The 26,890-nt window shown below is 38.6% G+C and overlaps 2 protein-coding genes across 2 annotated transcripts; one reads left to right on the top strand and one right to left on the bottom strand.

Moving 5' to 3' along the window:
• The first annotated feature begins 972 nt into the window (after positions 1-972).
• Positions 973-4,348, top strand: LOC133799565 (uncharacterized). Its single transcript, XM_062237568.1, has 5 exons — positions 973-1,789; positions 1,873-2,002; positions 2,192-2,282; positions 2,399-2,540; positions 3,054-4,348. The coding sequence occupies exons 1-5, from the start codon at positions 973-975 to the stop codon at positions 4,346-4,348; spliced, it is 2,475 nt and encodes an 824-aa protein (XP_062093552.1).
• An 18,921-nt stretch (positions 4,349-23,269) lies between these two features.
• Positions 23,270-23,896, bottom strand: LOC133799564 (uncharacterized). The gene has a single exon (XM_062237567.1). The coding sequence runs from the start codon at positions 23,894-23,896 to the stop codon at positions 23,270-23,272; it is 627 nt and encodes a 208-aa protein (XP_062093551.1).
• Between the last annotated feature and the right edge of the window lie 2,994 nt (positions 23,897-26,890).

Here is a 26,890-nt window from a genome sequence, read left to right as displayed (position 1 = left end):
ATGTGGATGAAGTGAGAAGCCAGTCGGCTAACTGGAACTCAGCAGTCATTTGTATGGTTTTTGGAGCTAATCCTCCAATGGCTGTGTTTGAAGGATTTATCAAGAGAGTTTGGGGTCATCTAGGGATTGCTCAAATTGCTAGGATGACAATGGGTCTGATAATGGTTAAGTTTAATGATGAGGCTACTCGAAACCATGTTTTGGAGAATGGTGGCCTTCATTTTGACAGAAAAGCAGTGATTGTTCGACCATGGACAACCGATTTAAGTGCGATTCGTCTGATCCGCTCAGTACCTTTGTGGATTAGATTACATGATCTTGGCCTTCAATATTGGGGAAACAAATGCCTTAGTGCTTTAGTTAGTACTATAGGCCAGCCGATAATGGTAGACAAGTTTACTCGAGAGAGAACTAGAGTTCAGTTTGCTAGGATTCTGGTGGTGGTCGAACTCTCAGACAATCCTTCTAGGACTATACATTATTGGAATGAGCAAGGTCAGCTAGTGAAGCAAGGGGTGGACTATGAATGGTTGCTTGTCAAATGCAAAAAGTGTGATGGTTATGGCCATACTATGACTTATTGCCGCAAGGAGCTAAAGCCTCAACTGATTCAGAAAGTTAATCTCCCTAAAACATCTCATGAGATTGGACGGGATAAGGAAGAACAAGTGCTGAGTTTAACACCAGAATTGTCTAAAGAGCTGAATGTAAATGTTGCTGCCATAGAGGGACAGTGTTCAGGAACTAAGGAGGTTGCTGAAGGGCCTATTGATGCTAAGGGCTAGAAATAAAAAAATAAGTAGCAAACACCAAAGAAACCTGGTTCTATGAATAAGCAAGGCCAAACAGGGAGTAATAACAAGAATACAAACAAATATGAGGTCCAAGGGCAGAAGCTGACAAACTTGTTTGGGGTGCTTCAGGAGCAGATAGAGGGGAAGGAAGGTGGCAGGGGTAAATCACAATCTTCAGATGGATAATTGTAATATTCTAAGCTGGAATATTAGGGGATTGAATAGCCCGAAAAAACATATTGCTGTTTTAGATATTTGTCGTAAGAATAAAGTAGGGGTTGGAGCTATTTTGGAGACAAAAATGAAGGGAATAAGAGTGCAGGAATTAATGACTAATGAATTTAGGAATTGGGACTTTTACACTAGTCCTGTTACGGAGGGAAGAATCTTGATCATATGGAGGAAAGTATTTGTCAAGGTTAGTGTTTTAGAGGAGAATAATCAATTTATTCATTGTCTTATTAAAATGACAGGTCACAAACACCCTTTTAGTGTTACTTTTGTTTATGGCCGAAACACATTGGAGGAGAGGAAGGCCTTATGGCAAGGATTATCTCAGATTGATCGTCCAGTTTCTTCTTGGATGATTTTAGGAGACTTTAATGCTATTTTTACAGCAAAGGATAGAAGTGGGGGAAAGCCTGTTTCTAAGATGGAGCTCTTGGATTCTTCTCAGTGGCTTGTTGTGAATCATTTGGAAGCTCTAAAAAGCACTGGCTCCTTTTTTACTTGGACTAATAATCAAGATGGAGCTGCTCGTATTTACTCCAAGACAGACCATGTTTTTATAAATGAGGAATGGATGGATGGGTTTCCTAACACATTAGCCGTGTATAATTGGGAAACAATTTCAGACCATTGCTCGTGTATTATTTTTGTAATGACAGTAGAAAATATGGGAGTAAAGCTATTCCGGTTTTACAACTTCTGGGTTGATCATGTTAACTTTAAGCAGATGGTATTAGACAGTTGGAGGAAGCCAATGAAGGGGACAGGTTTGAAGTCTATTTTTTTTTTAAGACAATGAGGCTAAAACATAGATTTAAGAGCTTTAACATGGACTGTATTGGAGATATAGGAGTCCATTATCAAAAAGCAAAGGACCAATATCAGGAAGCTTTGTTGCTTGTTCAACACCAGCCTAGCAATCTTACGTTTCAAGACAAGGTTAAGGTTACTGCTGAAAATTTCAGAATTCAAGAGCAAAGGTATCACAGTTTTTTGACTCAAAGAATTAAGATAACATGGCTAAGGAAAGGTGACATGAATACATCTTTTTTTCATGCTTGTTTGAAGAAGCGTAAGGAGGCCAATAGAATAACAACTTACATAAATGAACAAGGAAGGGTGGTGGATAATTACTCTGAAGTTGTTTCTCATTTTTTGAATCATTTTAGAGGTATAATGGGGAGTCCTAGTTCTGCTTCTAAGGAGTTAAACAAACAGTGTGTTGAGATGGGTACAAAGCTTTCATTAGATCAACAGCTGGTATTGTTGAAGCCTTTCATGCATAAGGAAATTCGAGATGCCATGTTCAGTATTTCTAGCATCAATCTCTGGGCCCAAATGGTTATGGTTTAGCTTTCTTTAAGGTGTTGTGGCAGGACATTGATGATGAATTTTGTAGAGCAATAGGTCAATTTTTTGAGATAAGTATCATACCAGAAGAGCTACTGAATACTACATTGTCCTTGATCCCTAAAGTTGACAATCCTAATGGGACAGTGGATTACAAGCCCATTGCATGTGGCTCGACAATCTATAAATGTGTTTCAAAATTACTTTGTTCTCGATTAGCCAAAGTCCTCCCTATTTTAGTTCATTCTAACCAGGGAGCTTTTATACAAGGAAGATCTATAGCCCACAATGTCTTAATTTGTCAAGATATTATCAAGAATTATAGAAGATCTTCCATCTCACCAAGGTGTGCAATTAAAATTGATATAAGCAAACCCTATGATACAATAGATTGGAGGTTTATTGAGGAGCTACTAAAGGCCTTATGTTTCCCAACTAGATTCATTGGTTGGATTATGACTTGCTTGAGTAATACATCATATTTATTACTCTTAAATCGAAGGGTTCAAGGCAGGTTTAAAGGTGTGAAGGGTCTTCGCCAAGGGGATCCAATTTCCCCGCTGTTGTTTGTTCTAGTCATGGAATATCTAACCTGAAGCCTCCATCTAGCAGCTCAGAATTCAACTTTCAGGTATCATCCTATGTGCAAGAGTCTCAAACTCATTAGCTTATGCTTTGCAGATGACTTGTTGCTATTTTGTAAAGGGTCCCTGTCAACAGTTAAAATTATTAAGAATGTGATTGGGGAGTTTAGCTCTGTGATAGGGCTTCAAATCAATGAGAGTAAGTCTCAGGTTTACTTTGGGGGAGTTTCAGCTGCTGAAAAAATTCAAATTTCTGCTGAGTTGAATCTGTCAGAGGGATCATTTCCTCTTAAATACCTTGGTGTCCCTATGAGACCTACCAAATGGAAGCATGAAGACTGTGATATCATCATTCAAAAAATCAAAATGAGATTACACACTTGGGCAAGTAGGCACCTGTCTTTTGCTGGCAGAATGCAACTAATTCATTCGGTTCTGTTTGGGCTTAGGAACTATTGGATGAGTATTTTTGTTCTTCCCCAAAGCATAATAAAGGAAGTTGAGCGACTCTGTCGTGGTTTCCTATGGGGAGTTAATGGCAATATGAGCAAGATTCATATGGATTCTTGGGCAAAGGTCTGTCTTCCTAAAGCATATGGGGGGCTCGGATTTAGGAATGGACAGATTTGGAACTATGCTATCTTGGCTAAGTATATGTGGGCGATCTCTGAGAAGCATGATCTGCTGTGGGTAAAATGGATAAATTCAATCTATCTGAAAGGCTCAGACTTCTGGTCCTATAGGCTGCTTTCGGATACTAGTTGGTATTGGAGGAAATTATGCAAATTGAGAGGCAAATTCAGTTGTGAAGATATCAAGGCTGCTGGTTCAACTGAGAAATTTCAATATGCTATTCTATACAATAGTACTCTGAGCCAACAACAGGTTGGTTACTATAAAGCTGTTTGGTGTAGATTATCTTTGCCTAAGTACAGGTTCTTGTTATGGCAAGTAGTTAATGCTCAGCTGCTTACTTGTGATAACTTGCTTCAATTCAGAGTGCCTCTTGACTCTATATTGTGCCCAGTTTGTGGTAGTTTTGATGAAAGTCATTCCCATCTGTTCTTTGACTGTACTCTGTCAAAACAGGTGTTGGATCAAATATTCAAATGGATGGCATTCAGAGCATGGCCTTATGAGTTTGATAGCTGGAGGACCTGGCTCTCTAGTAGAAATAATGGCTTCCTTTTTCACATAACTAACATGATATTAGCAGCTGTAGTTTATATCATCTGGAGGAATCGCAATGGTTGTATTTTTGACAATTTCTCTAGGACTGCTACCAGTATAACTTCAGAAGTAAAATCATTAATTCAACATTGGCTCTACATTGTTAGTAAGAAGAAGCTATCTTCCCAGGAGCAAAGAGTTTTATCACAAATCACTATGTAAATTTTGGTTGAACTGGTTTGTTGTTTCCTGAATTTGTTTGAGTTTGGAGTGTTCTGTTAGTTTAGTTGAGGCTTGCTGTTCTTAGTCTCAGGTTGTTTAGCCAGAATATTGTATACGTTTGCTTGTTTGAGTATTGAAGTACATCTCTTATTCTTGATAAAAAAAAAATGTGAATCAACCTAATGAAACAACAAATAAATTAATGAATATTATTTATAAGGCAAAACATAATATTTTTGTTCTAATCATTTGATGTGCACAATTTAATGGCACACCTTAATCAAAGAATATTATGATTTTTCACTAATGAAGAACAAAGTATAAATATGTTCTAACAATAAAAAATACAAGATATTTAAGATGAAAGAAAATATTTGAAGAAGAAAATCCATAAACTTTATTTCACAAAATGGGAAATCAACAGACAACATAAATACTATCTAGTTACATATTATTTCATCATCGCCTTAATAATCTTAAAAAGATTAGAAACTCATAATTAGAATAGAAATTACAAACATAAATAGGAAAATTTGGAGGAGGAACCCCCAAAATTTTCCATTAAAAACTCATAGAAAAAATGACCAAAAAGAAGAAAAAGATGAAGAGAATGGAGTGGTCTTGAAAGTGTAGAAATTGTAGTGTAACCCCTCCTAAAATAAGCACCCCCAAATGGTCTTTAAAATTCCCTATTTATAGCCAAAATGAGAGTATTAAAACAATCAATTTAAAATAATTAAATTGGTTAAATTAAAATTGAAATGAAGAATAATATGACACATAGGGGTAAATTTTAGGTGTAATGATGATTTTGGGGTATAATGTGTAGAAAAATTTGGGTAAAAAATGGCATTTTTGGAAAAAGGGACAAAGGGACAAATGATGGGCTCAAGGCAAAATGGCAGATGGCTGGGTTGGCTGTGAGGTGATGCTGGGCCGAAGGGTGCTTGAGCTTGCTGGTGTGAGCTTCGGTTGGGTATGGCTGGCAGGAGGAAACTTGGGTGAATTGGGCCAGGCAGATTGGCCGGCTGATGGGCAGCTGGAGGATTAGGAGCCAGGCGGATGGGCTTTGTTGGAGGGCTGCTGTGTGATGGGCCGTGGGGCTGGAGGCTGGGAGAAGGCCACTCGGGCCCAAGTGGCTGCTGGGCTAGAAGGGCTTCAGGAGGCAGCTGCAGCCGTGGTGGCCTGGTGCTGAAGGCTTGGATCGGGCCTGGTAGAGAGGCAGCTCCAAGGCTTGCCTTATGGTATTTTAAAAATGCCATTTTTTCCTTTCTTTTTCTTGGATTTCTATAGCCAAAAAATGCAACAAAATCCCTACAAAATTAGTATAAATTAAGTCATGATAAATAATTTTCAATTATAAAATAAACCATATTAATTCAATGAAAAATATTAATTAAAACTTAATTTACTTAAACATTAAATCTCAAAAGTGCATATTTTTACTTCTAACTTAACAAGACTAATTTCAAATAATTAAACTATAATATTTTACAATAATATACTATAAAAATACACAAAAATCTATAAAATTAAAATAAACCTAATAAATTCAAAATTACTTAAAAACTTAATAAATTACTTAAAAACTCAAAGACTGAGCAACAATTAGCATAAAAAATGTGTTAAAATAACTCTATTTGTAGAGTTATCACTGAGCTTGGGAACTACGTAGTCTTAGAGGTGTTCCGAGCTTATAAATTAGGATCGCAACTCACAATGGCAATGATTCAACACTTGTGTAAATTTCTTGATTTATTTCCTGCCCTCAGGCAAGACGATTCGAGCTCCAGTATTGTAAGCTCGAAGAGGATGGTCTCGTCAACATCACTTGTTGGGAACATAGGCGAACCAAGGTGACAAGCTCGCAATAGGTAAACGGTCTTGAAGGTGTGTGAATCTAGCGTCCAAGCTCGTCAGTTGTGTGTGAACGTGTTTATTGTTGTAAAATCCCTATGTTTGAGGGATCTGATGTAATTTGTTATTTATTCACAAATATCATTGGATATTACTGCGCATGTAGTAACTAATGCATTTAATGACATTATTTTATTTGATTTGTAGAATAACTCCCCGAAATCTGTGGGAAGAAATTCGGTAAACCACTCTATAAATAGAGTGGGATAATTCATTTGTAGACAACGGAGAAATTGATATTGGGAAAAATCTGTACAATTGCTTCCAGAAAGCTATCAGAGAATTCCAAGAAGTTAATAAAACAGACTCTTGGACTAGGCAGATTTTAACTGTTTAACCACGTAAAAAATCGTGTCTATATTATTTGTTTCCTCTAGTATATTTCGTTTAATTGCTCTTCTTCTCTAAGTTGAAGAAAAGTGGTGTCAACTGTTTGGTGCTTTCACTAAGAGCTATTAAACAAAACATGAGCCTGTTTAGTGAGAAAGCCTCTCAAATCATCAATGGCCGCTGTGAGTAACCCCAATACGGGTGAGCGACCAATGCCCAATATACCCGAGGAGCAGATACCTCATGCTGAAGATTACCCATGATGGCCTAGAAAGTAGCCCATGGTGGATCCAGATCCTGAAGAAAGGAGCGATTCATCCAACTCTCGAGGGTCGCCTCCCCCTAGGCCTGACGAGGATATGTATTACAATCGTGAAAGATATGTTCCAATTGTTGAACTTGAAAATCACCAACTGTGCAAAAAGTTCGCAGAAGAAACAAAGTGCAACGAAGAGTTAGCCAGACATGTTGCTGGTGCCCAGGCACCTCCTCGAAGGCCTAGGAGACATCCTCGTGGGAGCACAGCCGCCAAGAGGGCGGAATAGGTGCCGCCACCAGCATCTCAACCAGTTCGGTCAAGGCTCTGGAGGAGTAACCGGGCTAAGGGTACTACCAACCCGACTGTAAAAGTACAAACAGGAACAGGAAATAACCGAGCCCTTCAGTGGCTCGGAACCCGAATCTTGCTACGCAAAACAACCTGGGGCCTGACCAGGAAAATTCGAGGCCATCTAGGCTCGACAATGGGAGACAGCCACCGTCACCCATAAGACACCCACCATCGCCAATAAGGCACCCCTCGCCAGTCCAGGAGGTTCAACGACCTGCGCATCCAGATAAAAATTGACAAGCTAGGCATGGATAAGGGAATGAAAGGGAAGCTACCCAAGATCGCAAGGCTCCTCAGCCTACAGGAAGCCAAATGTCAAGATCACATACTGCTGGGACAAGGAGGCCAGCTGGGGACCCACCTCATAATAACCGAGCTATGAGCTATGTAAGTAAAAGTTTGGATTACAGTCCAATCCGTGAGCATTTACAACACGGAATCGAAGCCTGCGGGGAATCAAGGGAATCACCCTGATTTGCGGGAACACTTAAACCACAATCAGTGTCGAGACAATCCCCCAAACCCAAATTTGCGAGACCATCTTAATGGCCGCAAACAACCAGTGTATTACTTTGTACCGAGACAAGGAGGTGGAGTTTTTATTAACAATAACCAGCCCCCTCATGTCCAAGCTAGACCTCTAGTGGATTTAGTCCAAGAAAGGATTGAACAACTAGAGAGAGCATTTAGGCTCTTACGGAACGAGCGTAGCAGGGACAAGGATAAAGAGTTTGATGAAGAGCTTGAGCCTTTTGCCCCACATATCTTTAACACCCCATTCCGTCTGGGACTCAGAATACCTCATGTCCTGCCATTTGATAGAAACTCAGATCCCTATAGCCATCTGAGCATGTTCAACACAATTACGCGAGCTAGCAATGTTGGTTCAGGTGTATGCTGTTCCCAGCCACACTCACAAGACCAGCAAAAAACTGGTTTGAGAAGTTCTAAAGGCATTCAATCGCATCTTGGGATCAATTGTCTAGGGACTTTAAAAAACAATTTTAAGGCTATGGTTGGCATCAAGCCCGAGGCCTCAGCCTTAACCAACGTCCGACAACAACAAAACGAGTCGCTAAAAAGTTACCTCACGAGGTTTAACTTAGAAGTGGCCCGAGCTCGAGATGTCGACGATAGTGGTCACTTGATGGCATTTTGAGTAGGCATAATGCTAGGAAGTCCCCTCTGGGAAGACTTACAAAGGAAACCTATTAGGTCTTTAACCGAGTTCAATCAAAGGGCCCAGAGGTTTTTCAATGTAGAAGAGGCAAGGTTAGCACTAAACATGACCTCTCAGCTCGTAACTACAATGACAAACATGAACTCTACCTCAACCTCGGTAGACCCCTCAACTTCGAAACCCCCTGAGGATAACCCGTCTAAAAGGAATAAAAATGAAGGGAATAACCCCGAGGCAGATGGAGGGAAGAAGAAGAAAGGGGACATATATTTCTCTGTATACAAAGTGTATACCGAGCTAAATGAGTCTCAGAAGAATATCTACATGGCTAATGAAAACTAGGTCCCATTCAGATGACCTGACCCCATGAGGAACCAAAAAGCAAAGAGAGATTCGAATAAATACTGTAGATTTCAACGAGATATTGGACATACAACCGATGAGTGTCGACAGTTGAAAGATGAGATCGAAGGTTTAATCTCAAGGGGTTATTTCATATAGTACGTCAAAAACTGAAATCCCAATCAAGCCACCACAAGAAAATGGGCAGTGATTGCACCACCTGCCCAAAACAATAACTCCCAAGCTCGGGAGGATGAGCGACCCCCTCCGATTGATGGAGAAGATGTAATAACCATCTCGGGGGGACCTCATATCGCAGGTTCAGGCAGGAATGCCCAAAAGAGATATGTAAACGAGCTCAAGACAGGCGTCGGTTCTCCCTACAAACCTGAACCACGAGCTCCAAAACAACAAAGGGTTAGGACTTAACCCATAGCCTTTACTGAAGAGGACGCATCACACATCCAGTTTCCCCATAACAACCCCCTAGTCATAACCCTCCAACTCGCGAACAAGAGGGTACGCTGAGTCCTGATTGATAACGGGAGCTCGGTGAATATCCTCTATAAGGCCACTCTAGAAAAGATGGAACTCACACTTCACGATCTAAAAGAATATGCAACCACACTGTACAATTTCTCAGGAGAAGGGATTGCCTGTATGGGATCCATTGAACTCCCCTTGACCTTCGGAGACTATGCAGTCTTTGTAACCAAGATGATGGAGGTTTTTGTGGTGGACCTCCCATCGGCCTACAATGTACTACTCGGGAGACCCAACCTAGTTGGGCTGGGGGCAGTGTCATCTGTTAGGCACCTGGCCATCAAGTTCTCGACTTTTAGTGGCATCAGGACGTTGAAAAGGGACCAGCTTGCGGGGAGGGAATGCTATAGCATCTCCGTTAGGGGAAAGAAGCAAACAAGTGCACATGCACTTGTAACTATTCAGAACAAGGATGGGATCCCAGAATAGAAGAAAGGGGTGATCTGGAACCTCTAGAAGAGCTCGAGGAGGTTAGGCTCGAAGACCCCACAAAGATAGTAAAGGTGGGTAAGAATCTTTCTGAAGAAGTGAAATAGCAATTAATCAGCTTCTTAAAAGAAAACCAGGATGTATTCGCATGGTCACACTCTGACATGGTGGGAATAAGTCCAAATGTCATGAGTTATGCACTTAACATCGACAAAAGCTTCCTCTTGAAGCAGCAAAAGCGAATACTCCTAGACGATGACAGAAAGAAAGCCCTCAAGGAAGAAGACGACAGGTTAAAGGCAAATTGATTCATACGAGACACCTTCTATCCTGATTGGATTGCAAATCCAGTGTTGGTTCCAAAGACCAATGACACATGGCGAACTTGTATCGACTACTCTAACATTAACAAGGCATTCCCTAAAGATTATTTCTCCTTACCTCAAATGGATCAGCTCGTAAATGCCCCTATAGGTCATGGCATCATGTCATTCACGGATGCTTATTCTGAATATAGCCAGATCTCCATGCACGTGCCGGACCAAGAGCATACAAGCTTTGTAACCGATAAAGGGCTATATTGTAACAATGTCAGGCCTTTTGGGCTAAAAAATGTTGGAGCAACGTACCAAAGATTGGTGAACAGAATATTCTCCAAGCAGATAGGTAATAACATGGAAGTTTATGACATGCTAAACAAGTCCAAACATAACAATAACCATGTGGATGATCTCGCAGAATGCTTCACCGTATTACGGAAATATAACATGAAACTAAACCCACAAAAATGCTCTTCCGGAGTATCTTCGGGAAAGTTTATGGGGTTCATAGTGAATGCGCGAGGAATAGAGGTTAACTCTGAAAAGATCAAGGCATTGATCGATATGCCCTCACCTCGAAAGCATAAGGATGTCCAGAGTTTAACTGAACGAATGGCGGCCCTAAGTAGGTTTGTTTCAAAATCTACAGACCATTGTCTTCCTTTTTTCAACCTTTTTAGAGGGGGCAAAAAGTTTGAGTGGTCAGATGAATGCGAGCTCGCATTCTAGGACCTAAAGAAACATCTCGTTGAAGCACCGATCTTGTCAAAGCCTATCACAGGAGAGGTCTTGTACTTGTACCTCGCTACCACTGAGCACGCAATTAGTGTCGTGCTCGTTCAAGAATTCCAAGAAGTTAATAACACAGACTCGTGGACTAGGCAGATTTTAACTTCTGAACCACGTAAAAAATCGTGTCTATATTATTTGTTTCCTCTAGTATATTTCGTTTAATTGCTTTTCTTCTCTAAATTAATGAAAAACAGCGTCAACATTGGGAAACTGAAGGCTTGAGTTAGGGTTGGATTTGTTGCATCTAGAAGGATAGAAATCACAGGTTAGGTAAGCTACAAATCCTTGTTTTTATTTATTTATGTTTTGGTTCTTAAGTGTTCTTGAGCTTTGTGGCTCAAGGTGTTGATTTTGTGTTTTGGTAGGATTTTTAGTGAGTTTAGGGCTGGGATTTGTTGGCATTGAATAGCAGATGATGTTTGGAGGATTAAATTATGGTTTTGAGATTTGTTTGGATGGATTATGGTAGAAATTAGCTTGAGGGAAAGCTGGGAAAACTAGGTACGTAGGGTCGCGCGGCGACACGCGTTAACCCAGGGCCCCAGGGTTCTCTGTTTTGCTTAGGCACGCTGCGACCCATCAGGGTTGAGTCTTGGTGTGTGTCCTTGGGATTTTGCATGGGGAGGCTTCTTACTTGAGGTGCGCTATGACCCGTAAGGGGGCATTGCGATGCGCATAGGCAGAATTGGCCAAGCCAAGTCTTGAGTCATGGGAACTCAAACCTAAGGGCTTGGGATCAATTCTACTACCCCGTTTAGTAGAATTCGACATTCCTGAGGCTAGGACTCAGTCTGGAAGCCTTTATTCGCATGTTATAGACATGATTCTATATTTGGTTGTGACTAGGTTAGTGCTAGGGGCTCGGTACCAGGATGGTGCTCATGGTCGTTCTTATTTTACTTTGCACTCGGACCTGAGGTAAGAAACTGCACGCAATAAGTGTTATATGTGATTAGGGCTTAGGGCCCTGTGAATGAGCATGATTATGGCTATGCCTATGATTGTTTGATTAAGCATGTTTGAATGCTCGGTATCTGGATAATTGATAAATGATGTATGCTCGTCTGTATTGTTTGGTTGAAAAGGCTTGACTTATAAGTCAATGATGGTGATAGCGCAGTTGGCGCTAGTTGAAAAGGCTTGACTTATAAGTCAAGGATGGCAATAGCGCATTGAGTGTTGGTTGAAAGGATTGAATTATACGTCAAGGGCGTCAATGGCGCACTGAGCACACGCTGATATGGTTAGGCTTAATTAGGAGCATGATATATGCTTCACCGACCCTATGGTCATTCGGAAATCATAGCGCTTGGTACCCTGGCCCAGCTCAAAGGTTGGTTATACATAGGATAGGGCAATGGACCCTGTGTGGCTTTATAGTCACTTATGTGGAATAAAAAGATCGACTTATAAGTCAAGGATGACAATAGCGTGCTGAACGTAGGTCATTGTGGCTAGGCCAACCTTGAAGTATGATATACGCTTGTACGTCCCCATGGTTGCTTGGATTATAAAGTGCAAGGTACGCTTGGATAGGTCTAAGGCTATCTAAAAAGGGAATAGGGCAAGGGGGCCCGGTTTGGCTCTATGGCTGCTTGTTTACATTAAATTTGATATGCTCATTAGCCTTGAGCTATCGGTGAATGTATGATATAACTAATTTCCAACCAACGTGTTGAACGTGGGGTCGGACTACCATCGTATTAAGCATGGGGCTGACTGGCAAAGCGTGTAGAACGCAGGACATGAAGGTAAATATAGTTTGGAAGTTGTAATCCAAACTTGGCACGAACCATGAGGGGAATGCTTGTGTATGCATTTAGCTCGGTAGGGTCTTCCGGTAGGACAGTCTTCCTGAGTCGTGTAATTGATTATATGAACATCTGTGTAATTGTGGAACATGTTTACATATTTGAATGTGTTGGATAATTATGAAGCATGTGTTTAGTACTTTTGAGTATTTCAATATTGTTATGCCTTGTGAGATTTTCTAGTTGGGCCTCGGCTCACGTGTGCTTTGTGGTGCAGGTAAGGGCAAGGAATAGTTGGACCAGCTCTAAGTTGGAGAACGTCATGGGCGGAGTGTACATATGCGCCCAGCTCGACTGCCACAGTCGAGACTACTTGATGGAATTTGGGTTGAACCCAGAATTTTGTCGCCTAGGCCGACTTTTGGTGTTTATGTTGTTCATGTTGTAGCTTTTAAACCCTTTTGGGATCCTGTGTATGAATCTAAACCTTTTAATGAAATGGTTGTTGTTGCCGAATATTTTTAATACCTAATCCTTGGGTTAGTTTCAATTACACGATTTCAGTCCAAATTACTCGTTTTGCGAGTTAAGCACCACTTAAAGTACACAATGTAACAATCTTGATTAGTTGGGTGTTACAACTTGGGATTAGAGTAGTCTAGGTTGAAGGGTTTCTGAAGATTGGGTGCGCATGTACACTCGCCGCTAAAGATAAGCTTGACTCAGGGTTTGGTAATCATTGATGTGGTTATGTGTTTAACTACTTAATTGACATATATGTGCCTTATCTGCATGCTAGAATAAAGAGCATGGTAATTATATTGGGAAGAGCAGGGCTTATATATTGATGCATGAGTAGTATGTGCTTGTGCTATTACATTATTGTTGTATGTGAATATTGTGTTGTTTGGTTTTGCTTCTGAGGTGGCTCCTGGATATGAGTATCATGTTTGATAGGTCAAGTCGTTGACTACAGACAAACTTGAAATTTATGTTCCCAAGCCAGTCAGTGGGACCAGGCGACGTTTACATGAAGGACGAGAATGATAATTAGGGCCAGAACCCTCAGCCTACCCCTTAGAATTGGCAATAGGTGTTTGCAGATATGCAAGTAGGACTGTAGAGGCAACAGGAAGAGATTTGGTGGTTGAGGCAGCATGTTCTGCCAGAGAACACTGCTTCATTAGTACTGCTAGAGGTGGCACCGATATTAGCTCAACCTGGGGTTGAGAACAGATGGGAAATACTATGTGAGAGATTCCAGAAACATTACCCTCGAGCTTTTGAAGGAGGCATAGATCCATTCAGGGCTGAGCAATGGATGGCTATGATTATCTTCATCCTCGACTATATAGGGGTGGTAGGCAATGATAGAGTGGTCTGTGCCATGTACATGTTACAGGATTATGCATGGACTTGGTGGGGAGTTGTATCCCAGACCCGGAATGTTATTACAATGGGTTGGGAAGAATTCAGACAATAGTTAAATGAAAGATATTACAGTGACACAGTTAGGACTGCGAAGACAAATGAATTTGTGAACCTAGTTCAGGGAAACATGACAGTGACAGAGTATGTCCATAAATTTGATTGGTTGGCCCCATTTGCTTTTGAATTGGCGTCGGTAGATGTGGGTAAGAAGGAGTGATTTGTTCAAGGACTGCATTTTTTAATTGCTCAAGGTGTTAGAATCTCCCCAATGCATGAGATCTCTGCCTATTCTTAGGTGGTAGGGAGGACCCTTGTTGTAGAGGGCACATGAACTGAGATATGGAGGGAGATCGCCGTGTGGCACGAAGCTCAAACCAGAGCTCATCTGTTTATTGGGTCGGACAGGGGTGGAGGCCCAATGAACATAATATAAAAGTTACAGACACATTTAGCACCCTTGAACCAGAGAAGGGGTGCCATAGTGCTCAGAATAACCGTCAGGACAGGGGTGAGGACTGGAAGATTTATCCAGAGTGCGCTCGGTGCAAGAGGCGCCATCTAGGTGAATGCTGAATGAGGGCATGCTTCTTATGTGGGGTGGTTGGGCATCGCAGAAAGAATTGCCCAAGACTGAGGAAGGGAGAATCAAAGAGGGAAGACAACACGACTCCAGCTCAATAGTTCGCCCTAACATAGGCATAGATAGATTCTACTTATATTAAGCTGGTTGGTTATAGATTGTACCTAGCATAGGCATAGATAGATTGTGTAGATTATACGATTAACACGTTATGGGGGTTTGGGTCCCCATTTCCCATTGGAAACTTGTAGTTTCTATGAGATGAATTGGATTACTATTAATTGAGGGTGTAACGCCCTACTTCCTTAGAGTCGTTACCAAGTGAGTTTAAAAAACGTGCGTTCAACTCGCTAATCGAGGTTTTAGGTCAAATAGTGTAATTAAGCCATCAACAGAGGAAAACTTTAGAAATAATTCCATTTCATTGAAAATCATAAAGGTTTAACACCTGGGATCCCAAAATACAGTTTAGAAATATTTACAACATATAAATTGAACCAAGTCGACTAAACGACAAAATATAAGTTTGTTTACAAACATCTCCCAAAATCCACTGGCTGTGGCAGCCAGGCTGGCCAAACATGTACACACCGCTTCATGCCTGCTACACTCATGGTTGGCTAGCTTTCTCCTTGCCCTTACCTGCACCACAGAGCATCTGTGAGCCGAAGCCCAGCAAGAAAACCCATAACCGATAACATATGCAAAACATACACCAAGTATACAAACTGGCCATCAATAGGCTAAACACATACAGCCTAGTCGTCCCAGGCGCCTTACCAGGCCCTGGGTTCGAGGTCCGCACTGTGAGGATATCCCAGGTATCCTTTTAGGGACTCGCCCTGGCAACTCGCACTCCACGTGCTCAATGTTGCTCCTGGCCCCTTGCCGTACTCGGTCTTGCACTCAACATGCCTAACACCGTTCCTGGCCCCTGCCGACCTCGGCCTACACCGTTCCCGGCTCTTGCCGATCATTCACATAATTGCACTCATAGCATAATAAACAAGTACAAAATACTAGCAAATACAATCAAAGGGCCACGCCCTGGTTTTCAAACACGTTGGGCTCAGCCCTGCATATAAGCTCTATGGGAACAAGGGTTTTCTTACCTGAGTCCCGAGATCTCCGAGCACCGATGTCCCGAGCACAGTCCTCTAACTTGAACCTTGCCGAAACCCTAGTCAAAACACATTAACAATATCCATCCATCAAGTTCTAGTCCAATAAATAACTTTGAGCCATAACCCTAACCTCTGGGACCTTGAATTCTATCAATCCGGGTGATAAAATCCATCCCGAGCCTTAACCATTGAGTTCCCAAGCCTAAACACCCTTAAAAACACAAACTGGCACTAAGAGCCGCGACCCTAGCCACAAGCGCCGCGGCTAGCCTCGAAACAGAGGCTAGCACTTCCCTGCAACACACACGAGCCGCAGTGCGCACACCAAGTGCCGCGGCGCGCCTCTAGCTTCTTGGACTCCCATGGCCGCGCGCGCACATGGGCCGCGGCCCTCACCTCCAACCCAGAAATCTTCATCATTTTTCTGCATTTTTTTCCTCAAGCCAATTCACCAGAACTTAACTAACAATCCCAGATAATCAGCACAAACATTCCAGCTCAATATCAACACCAAAACCCATCAAAACCTGCTCCAAAACTCAACTAAAATACCCAAGAACAGATCAAATTCTACCCACATGCATAGCCTAAAAGCAAAACTGAAGTTCAAGCATAATTCCCATAGTTAGAGCTTACCTTTGCTGAGTTTACTCTTTGAATTTGATCCTTAATCCTTAAGCTCCTAGCTTCCAAGATTTCCCAGCTGAATTTCTCTAGCTTCTAGCTAATTTCTCCAAGTTTCTCCTTAAGCCTCCAAAGAAAAGATAACCAATTCTTGAGAGAGAGTGAGTGAGTCAGTTTCCTGAGTGTTCTATATAATTCTAAGGTTTGTTTTATTCAACTTAAGTCTATGTGGTTACCTCAAGGCTCGGGGTACCAAAACGTCCCCGAGGGCAAAATGGTAAATTTCCCCAATATTCCCTCCTAGACATTCTATCCTCAAATATATCTCCAAATATTTATTTTCACAACCCGATAACCCCATGATATATCTAATACCCAAAATACCCCTCGACTCGCCTCGAGTCAAATTCTCAACCCTGTTGTGACTTTCTGGCTAACCGCTCCCCAGGACTGGCATAGACATATCACATATATATAGCATTTATTACATTTATACCCCTAATATCCAAACGGGGCCCACATGCACATTTAACTCAACTAAACATGCATCATTATCATATATTCACATAAATCCACATATTAACATATTAAATCATTTATTTCCCTCCCTTCACACTAATCAAGACCCTAAGCCTTATTAGCAAGTTCAGGTCGTTACAGAGGGTTAGTAGTATATTTGGCTGGGCTCGTCATGGAAGATCTTGACATGATGTAGAGCATAGACTGACTAGCCTAGTATGGGGGAAATCATAGACTGTAACGAAAGGTGGCGACCCTGGTGTTCGAAAGAAAGGACCTGTTATTATTCACGGGATTCTTAGCTACTGTAGTAGATACCACTCGGATTGTCTCAATTAAATCATGGAGGACTGGATTGGCCAGTGAGATTTTAGATGGATCTTTTAAGAATCTACTGGGATTGCCATCGCGTTGGGAGAATGAGTCAGCTATGGGACTGACACTAGTATTGAATCGATATTCGAGGTATTTTATAGAATATACACAACATAATGGTTCTTAAGAATTTCTATACAATTGACGGAGTTGACTTGAAATAATTTGAAGTTTGTTTGGTCGGACAGATACGTGAACAACTTCCAAAAGTTGAAGCAATGATTTATTATTGCTTTGTTGTTGGATCTTCCATCAGATTAAGCTTAGTTTGTGGTTTATTGTGATGTGTCAAGATAGGGGTTAGGTTGTGTCCTTATGCAGACTGGAGGGGTGACTGCCTATGCATCACGATTGTTGAAAGAATATGACCAGCAATACCCTGTATTTGACTTTGGGGCCTAGCAGTAATGGTATATGTATGGAAGGGGAAGCGTGAGATTACACAGGTTATGAAAGCTTAAAGTATGTCCTTACTCAGATTAATCTAAATGTGAGACAGAGAGTTTAGTTATAATTGGTGAAGGATTATGACTGCGGATTTTCTATCATTTGGGGAAAGTCAATGTAGTGGCAGATGCTCTAAGTCGGAGAGGTCTGGGACAGTTAATTAGTTAAAACATATATCTAGAGAATTAGTAGATGAGATGATTTTAGTAGGAATTAAGTTGGAGATAGTTCAGTTAGCCAGCGTTATCCTAGCCTGTCGTTTGGAGGGGATAAGAGAAACTTAGTTAAGTGATGCTCAGTTGAGGAAATAGGAAGTGAACATCCTAGATGGAGTGGCTAGGGACTATGCAGTGTTAGAGAGGTGTTGATTAAGGTACAATGGTCGGATATGTGTTCTGATAGATATGAGTATTGGATAGGAAATATTGGGTGAATGTCGTATTATACCATTTCATTGCATCCAGGCACCGCAAGGGTGTAATAGGATTTAAATACCTTGTATTGGTGGTCTGGGAGGGCAAAAGATGTTATTGACTACATGGCTAAGTGTCTAAAAAAATCAGCAGGTGAAAGCTGAGCACCAAAAGCTCGGTGGGTTTTTACGACCTTTGGGTATGCCTTAGTGGAAAAGGGGGGAACGTTATTATGCACTTCATAGTTGGACTGCTCAAGACAGTGAGTCAATATGATTCAATCTTAATGGTTTTGGATCAGCATGTAGAGTTGTATGTAAAAGAAACGATGATGATTGGAATGGCTCCATATGGAATGTTGTTGAGTATGCTAAGTGTCACCCTATATTGGCATAAAATGGGTGAGAGAGACTATCTGGGTCCTGAAATGACTTAAAGGATCAATGGGGTTATTCATAAGATTAGAGCTCGGATGGTCGCTTCCAAAATAGAAAGAGGAACTACGATGGTCTTAAGCGTAGGGGTATAAAGTTCCAAGATGGAGACTATGGCTTCCTTCGAGTTCACTTTTGAGAGAAGTAAAGCGGTTTGGAGAAAGGAAAAGTTATTATTTGTGAGACCTTTTGAGGTCCAAAAGAGGATTTGGAACCACAGACAGAGTTATTCTATGAGGAATGACTGATTTAGGTCCTGCATAAGAAAGATAAAGTCTTGAGGGATAGGATTAAACCTTTGGTTTACATATTATGGAGGAACAGCAAGGTCGAGGAAGTGACCTGAGAGATAGAGTCAGATATACGAGACAAGTATCCCGAGTTTTACAGGTAAAATTTCGAGGACGAAATTCCTGTAAGGAGGGGGTAGTTGTAATGTCCCTAATTTACCTAATAAGGCTTAGGGCCTTGATTAGGGGACGAGGATGGAAATTTATGGAATATATGTGATTTAATTACAAAATACGTGTTTATGTGATATATATGTGTTTCATTATATGATTTTGTGAGATATATTATAATATGACTAGGTATGCATGCTTAGGTGTATTAAATATGCATGTGGGCTCGTTTCTTACTAGAAAGGCAATTTGCGTAATTTGGCCCGTTATGGGTATATTTGGAATATATGTGCATACATGTTATATATGTGTGGGACCACATTATAATGTGGATATATTTGCGTTACTCGGTACGAGGCAATCCTAGGCAGCAAGTTAGCAGGAAAGTCACAAAGTGACCAAATACCTGACTCGAGCTGAGCCAATGGGGAGTATTTTGGGTATTTAGTACATTACCATGATATCGGGTAATGGGAGTAAAAATTTGAGGATATATTCCGTGTTAATGAGATTAAAAGGGAATTTCATAAATTCTGACCATTTTACCCTGAGGGATGTTTTGCTGCCCCGAGCCTCGAGATTTGCTTAAGGTTACTTGAACCCTAAGTAAACCACACAAAACAGAAACACAGCACGCAACTCTCAGCAGCTCTCTCTGTTAGGGTTTTATGCCCTAATTAAAACTCAATTTCTTTGTAATCTCATTTATTATCAACAATAGAAGAAATTATTTTTTGACTTGGTCAATCACTTTGCTCACATGTTTTATTTTCATGATTATTTGTTTAATATAAACTTCTATTAAATCCCAAGCATATAGCCAATCGTATTTATAGTGATGTAATCACAGTGGAATATAAATATGATTATATGTTCAAAATAAGTTAGTCCTCAGATTATTCAGTGCACATGATTTACACTGACTTGCCAATCTACGATATGATCTACTTACACATTGTAGTATTATGTTCTTTCGAGAACATTAGCAAAGTAGACAAGATCATATGTATTTGTTACATCGGACTGGACCGATATTGACAGTTGATAGGATAAGTAAACATACCGTCATTAACTATTCAAGTCATATCATATAGTTGGCCATAAGTCAATTCAATCTCAATTCTGAGTGGTTAGTATTCAAACTAATTGTATTATTTGAGTTCTTTGACTTGTTCGTTACCAGCTTACCCTACGAACTAGCCCATACTTACATCTTGGGAACTCGGTAGTATAATTGAGTAAGAGTGTTAATCATAAATATGAACATTTATAGCTTTTGATGAAGAAGTGAAATGATGGTTTCCTTTTAGTATGGTTCAAGGTGCTAAATGATAGAGATCTCATTTCTGTAATTAATATTAGTTTACTGAAATATCATTTACAAGGAACTAAGTGTTTTAAGGATAAAATACAATGAGGGGTAAAACAATATTTTAGTCCCATTTCATTGTAGACCGCCTATAGAGGATTGAGTGACAATTATGGTTGTAACAATGGATAATTAATAGCGTATCTATATTTGTTATAGAGCGTTCTATGAATTCAAGAGTGCAATTCCGAGTATTTAGTGGAGTCACGAGGAATTAATAAGTTAGTAAATTTATTTGTTAGATTTATGATAACTTATTGGAGCTTGATTTCATAGGCTCATGATCCCCACTGTCCCTTAGAATAAAATCATCTACACAGTCTCAATTAATTGATTTAATTATCTATTAGAATTATCAAACTTGACTAGGTCAATTTTGGATAGTTTCACAGAGTTATGTAATTTAGAGAAGAAAAGAGAAATTAGGAAATATTTATTAATTAAAATAAATTGGTATCTAAATTTATAAATAATTAATTTGATAAATGATTTAATTAATTAAAACAATAGAAAATAATACTGGTCTTGATTTTAAGGCCAATGGGCTTATAATCAGATGAGAAATTTCACGGGCCTAAAGCCCATGATAATTTCGACCTAGGGCTATTAATTGTCTATTATTTTATTAATTTTTTAATTAAATAAATGACATAATTGAGTCTATAAAAGGAATGTTAAGAGAGAGTTCAAAACAGAAGTGAAAACACAAGTTTCTGATAGGTTTTAGATTCTCTAAAAAATATGTCATTTTCTAACCATTATTTTTCTTTTCTCTTCTTCTCTCTGTATTTGTCTCATGTGTTGAGAATTGTCCACTCTAGTTTAGGTGATTCTAAGGATACTTTGGAAGGCTGTGAAGAAAATTGAAGATCGGTTCAGTTTCTTGGTAATACTTTGTAACAGAAAAGATACAACGGTTAGGGAAACTGAATGAACGACTCATTCAATACGCTGCGTATAATGTAAGTAATCTTATCATTATTTATCTTTTAATTCAATTTTAGAAACATGTTCTAGATTGTCTCATATTTACTTGTTTAATATTAGATCTGCATGAAAATAAATAAAGATCATGTTTCCGTTTTCCTAACCACTGGCCTAAGAACCTTTGGTAATCTTTATTTTCATGTATGAACATGTTAAAAATTGAATTATTTGATGTGTTTGAATAATTTGATGGATTTTCATGTTTTTATGAAGCATATTAACTTTATGTGATTATTAGCAATTTTTAGGTTATTTTGTTGTGTTTTCTAAGCCATTGATTTTTATATATGTTTTATTTTGTGTAAAACATGTTAAAAATTAATTATAAAACATTTTTGGTTTGAAAGTTGCACAAAAAAAATTCTGGAAATTTTTTGCTGTGGCTACCATGCGCGCGCGCCCCGCGCGCATCACTGTTCACCCAGATTTTTTTAGATTATTTTTTTAAATAAAAAAAATTGTGAAAATTAATTAATTATAATCAAAGCCAAAAATATAAGATTTGTTTTATATTTTAAAAAAAAATTTAATTAATTTTTTTGAAATAAGATATTTTTGTTGGTTAAGATTTAAATAATTAGTTATTTTCTACAAAGATTCAAATTCAAATTTTTAAATAGACTAACAAGTTAATTTAAAATCTTTTAATATATTAAAATATTATAATTAAGATATCAGATATTTAAGATATTTTCTTTTAAATACTTGATATTTTTATTAAATCTTTATTTGAAAATATAAATATTTGTTTATTCTATAGTTTTTAATATTTAAATTATTTGAAATTTGAAATTTGTTAGTTAGATATTTTCATGGATATTTGAATTTTTTTAACTGTTTTAAGATATTTTAGGGTTGTTATAACTATTAATATTTTATTCTTTTAAAATGATTAAAATATTAGTTTATTGTTGTAACAATACAAGATATTTTTGAAAAACAGTTAAGATATTGATTTTAAATTGGTTAAATTTTGAAAAATATCTTTTTTTCCAACCAATTAATAAAATATATTTTTTAATAAATGGGATTTAAATTAACTTTGGTTAATTGTTGATAAATCCTATTTAAATTAGATTGATATTTATTTTTTCAAATTAACCTAAACCAAGTTGATTGTTGATAAATGAAATTTAAATTAACTATTGTTAATTATTGATAAATTTCATTTAAATTGTCTTATTTTTTGTAAAAATTTAATTAATTCGAATTTTTTGATAAATTTTAGAACATTAATTGTGGTATTTTTGCATAAATTCATTGAACTGCTCATATAGTAACATGATTAGGCCCATCCAATTATAAGATGTCTGTTTGCACTATATGTTGTATTTTTGCAATTGGGCTTAGATGCATATAGTGGCTCATATGTTTGCTAGATATATGGATTTTTTGCCAAATAAAATATTCATAAAATGATATGTTTTATTTGGGCCCATTAGAAAATGTAAAGTTTAAATTCCTCTCTTTGTGGTTGATTCCACTTGTGAATGCCCATTTTCTTTGCATGACTATAGTAGGCCTAATCAATTAATAATAATTAATAAAACGAAGGTTTAAGTTCCCGTCTTTTGGACCTTGTATGGAGGTTTGAGGGCCTTAGTTGTGGGAACAACATATTGGACCGAGCCCTCCTCCATACAAGCCCAATTGTTAAGACTCATTTACCTTAGTTGGACTTAATTGTATATGTTCATGATGTTAGTTAAACCTAAATATTGATTAGCAACAAATTAATTCTAAATTAATTGAATTTGTTTCAATGTGACACTTTAGAATTAATAGGAAATTATAGGACTTTTGTTTTAAAAATTCTAATATTACAATTTTTTTGGAGAACCACTCATTAATTTTTGAAAAATAATAAAAATACTATTTTTAATTAATTAATTAATTAATTTATTTATTTTCGTGAATAAGATCATTGTATTGCTCAAAACCAATTCATGTACAAATTCCATATATGATTCTATTCCCCAATATACCTATCCTCTATACATCAACTAGATATTTTTACAAATAGCATGAAACCAATCTCTATCTAAATGATTTGTCTTGTTTGGTATTATAGTGTATATCCGCAAACTAATATCTCTTTGTATTTCTTGGACCGTATGAGCTGTAGACCAAACCTTTTGTGACCATAGTATGTCATTCCTCACTCTCCAAATGTGATAAATCAAGGAAGCAACAAGAGCTGTCAAGATACTTTTTCGAAATTTGCTCCATCTCCTTGTTTTGAATATCCATTGCAGCAAGTTCTCATAATCCTCTTCTTTTACTTTCCAACCCAACCATTTCTTCACCTGTAATAGACATTGCTTGCTATATTTACACTGAAAAAAGAGATGATCAATATCTTCATTATGTTCTCCACAGAATAGACAAGATGGATCCAAAGTTGAGTTGTAATTGCGGATGAAGACCCTGGTACACAATCTCTGAAGCATAACTAACCACAGTATAAACCGGTGCTTTGGTATATAAAATCTCTCCCAAACAAACTTTGCCCAATGCACTTTGAGAGGTGAAGCAAACAACAAGTCATGACCTGTTTTAATACTGAATTTCATAGCTGAAAAGGATGCCAAATCTATTTTTTCTTTAAAAAGATCCTTAACAGCCACCATTTTCCTCCAAACCAGCTGCAAGCCGAGGGAGCTTTATATTCCCACCAATCTAATTGCTTCAAATATATATTGTGAATCCATTTAACCCACAAATTATCTTTTTTGGAAGCAATTGCCCATATATATTTCCCTATAGCTGCAATATTCCAGTCCACAACCCTCTTAAAATCCAATCCTCCACATGTCTTAGAATTACAAATGGTATGCCAAGCAACAAGACTGGCCCTGCGTGATCACTCATTCCTCTCCAAAGAAAGGCTCTACAAATGGCATCAATTTCCTTCAGTATCCTCTTCGGCAGTATCATGATTTGGGCCCAATAGGAGTGTATAGAAAGAAGAACTGCATTAATTAATGTAACTCTACCCATATAAGATAAATTCTGAGAGCTCCATTGCCTGATTCTATGCACCATTTTCTCTAAAATAATGCCACATTCCACCAAAGAAATTTTCTTGGAACAGATTGGAATACCAAGATATCGGAAAGGTAAATAGCTTCTAGCAAATCCTGAAGCTTCTAGCACTCTATTTACCTCAGCCTCCACCATACCACTACAGAATAGAGCAGATTTGTTCTGATTTAGTACCAAACCTGATGTCCCCGAAAACAGTTTGAGTCCTCTAAGGATCCATAGAATAGAGATAAAATCTCCATGACAAAATAATAATAAGTCATCCGCAAAGCATAAGTGATTTAATCTCAGGGAGTTGCATTTAGCATGATATTTATAATCAGATATAGATCCCACTTTAATCATGATTCTAGATAGATACTCCATACCTAACACAAACAATAATGGAGACATTAGATCCCCTTGACTTAATCCCCTTTTAGCTGCAAAGAAACCATCCAGAGAGCCATTGAGCAATAAGGAGAATTTAGGTGATCTAAGACATATCATGATTAACTGAATAATCTTCTTCGGGAACTTAAAAGTAGTAAGCATTTCCTCTATAAAATCTCATTCTATTGTGTCATATGCCTTCTGCAAATCAACTTTAATCATACAGCTCGGCTTACAGTGTTTCCTTCCATAATGCTGAACTAAGTCTTGACAAATAATGATATTGTGAGCTATGTACCTCCCATGAACAAAACCCCCTTGGTTCTCTGCAATCAAATCCGGAAGTACCCTTCTCAACCGTGCATGGATCATTTTGGATGCAATTTTATATAGCACATTACAACAGGAGATGGGACGGAAATCACTTACTTTGGTCGGACATTTGGTTTTTGGAATGAGGGTGATGGTTGTAGCATTAATCTCTTTAAGAAGTTTCCCCTTGGATAGGAAGTCTAAGACAGCCGAACACACTTCAGCACCTACTAAATCCCAATTATCCTGATAAAAAAGGGGCCTTCAGACTTGGAAGGGAGAAGAGGGCATCTTTAACTTCCTAAGCTGTAAAAGCTTCTAACAGCAGCCTAGAATGTACCTCAGAAATGACTGGACCTAAGTCAACAACAGCCTATGACACCTTCCTCCTACTATGCAATTGAGTCCCCAATAAATTTTGATAGTATTCTAAAAAAGCTCTTTGTACACCATCCACTGTATCCACCCAGGTACCATCTTCAATGTGTATAGAGAAAAAGCGATTCTGAATCCTTCTAGCTTTAAATGAGGCATGAAAAATAGCAGTATTTTCATCACCATTCATCACCCAGCTGGCTTTTGCTTTCTATGCTAAAAATAACAGATATGCTCTATTTAATCGAGTAAATTCTTCCCTAGCAAATATCTCCTGTCGAATTAAAGACTCATTGAGAGGATCTTGGTGTAAGCTTTCTTGAATTTCTAGTAGGCAATGCTTGGCTTGAGCTTCAGCCTTTTGAATGTCATGATATCCTTATCTATTTATTTCCCTAAAAATCTGTTTAAGTCTCGTTAACTTCAGGACTAATTTATACATCTCAGAACTCGAAGCTAATATATTCCAGTTAGTGCTAACTTTAGTTGCATATGATGAAGCTTCCTTCCACATTCTGAAGTACCTGAACGATTGATTACCAGTAGTCACAACCAAATAAAATGAAACAAGAATGGGACTATGATCAAATATACCTTCAGGTAGAAAAACTGCTTCAGAGTTCGAGTATTGATCTGTCCATTTCAAGTTAACCATAGCCCGGCCAATTTTAGAATAGACTCGATCCTCAGACCTTTGCTTGTTTGTCCATGTATAAAAACACCCTGAATATTTCAAGTCTTCCATTTGACAAGTGATCATGCAATCTCGAAGGCTCAGAGAAGGTTTCATACTAGTCTTCTTGCCAACTCTTTCATTCTGATGCAAGATCTCATTGTAATCTCCCAATATCATCCAAGCCTCATCAATCTTCAAGGCTAACTCCTGAATATCCAGCCACAGTTGATCCCTCAATTTCACATCATTAAAACCATATACAAAGGTGATAAAAAAACTTCCTACCGTGTGAGTGGCTCGAGCAAAACAATGAATGAACTGACTAGTACAAACTCTAATATCAAGAGTATACATATTTGGATTCCAAGCTACTATTATTCGCCCTTTATCTAGTCAAGGATTGTTAGGAGTGAAACACCAACCAGAAAATAAACTTGAATATAAATTGCCCATATTTTTATTCTTAACCTTTGTTTCAAGAAGACTAACCAGCCCAACTTTCTTGGAAACGATTAAGTGCTTAATCTCTCGATGTTTAAGTTGGCTGTTATTCCCTCTTACATTCCAACATAAAATCTTATCCATGTCCTGCACAGGGATCTACCCCCTCTCCAGTATTCAACCTGCTTACTCTTTCTTCCTCTTGTTCCTTTGTCAGGATATCATACTGATTTGTCATAACCGTTGCTGGTGCAGAAACAACTGTCACCCTGACTCCTTTGTTTGCTCGCTGAAAACCTTCCTCATCTACTACTGGCTGCACCAAATTCGGCTCAGATTTCAATTGTTTAGGAACCCATACTTGTTTTCCTTGATTTTTCCTTCTACATACTTGAGCCTCATG

This window comes from Humulus lupulus, chromosome 9 (genome assembly GCF_963169125.1).
Source record: "Humulus lupulus chromosome 9, drHumLupu1.1, whole genome shotgun sequence".
Lineage (NCBI taxonomy): Eukaryota > Viridiplantae > Streptophyta > Magnoliopsida > Rosales > Cannabaceae > Humulus > Humulus lupulus.
Note: the sequence above shows the minus strand (reverse complement) of the source record. Positions and strands in the feature narration are given on the sequence as shown.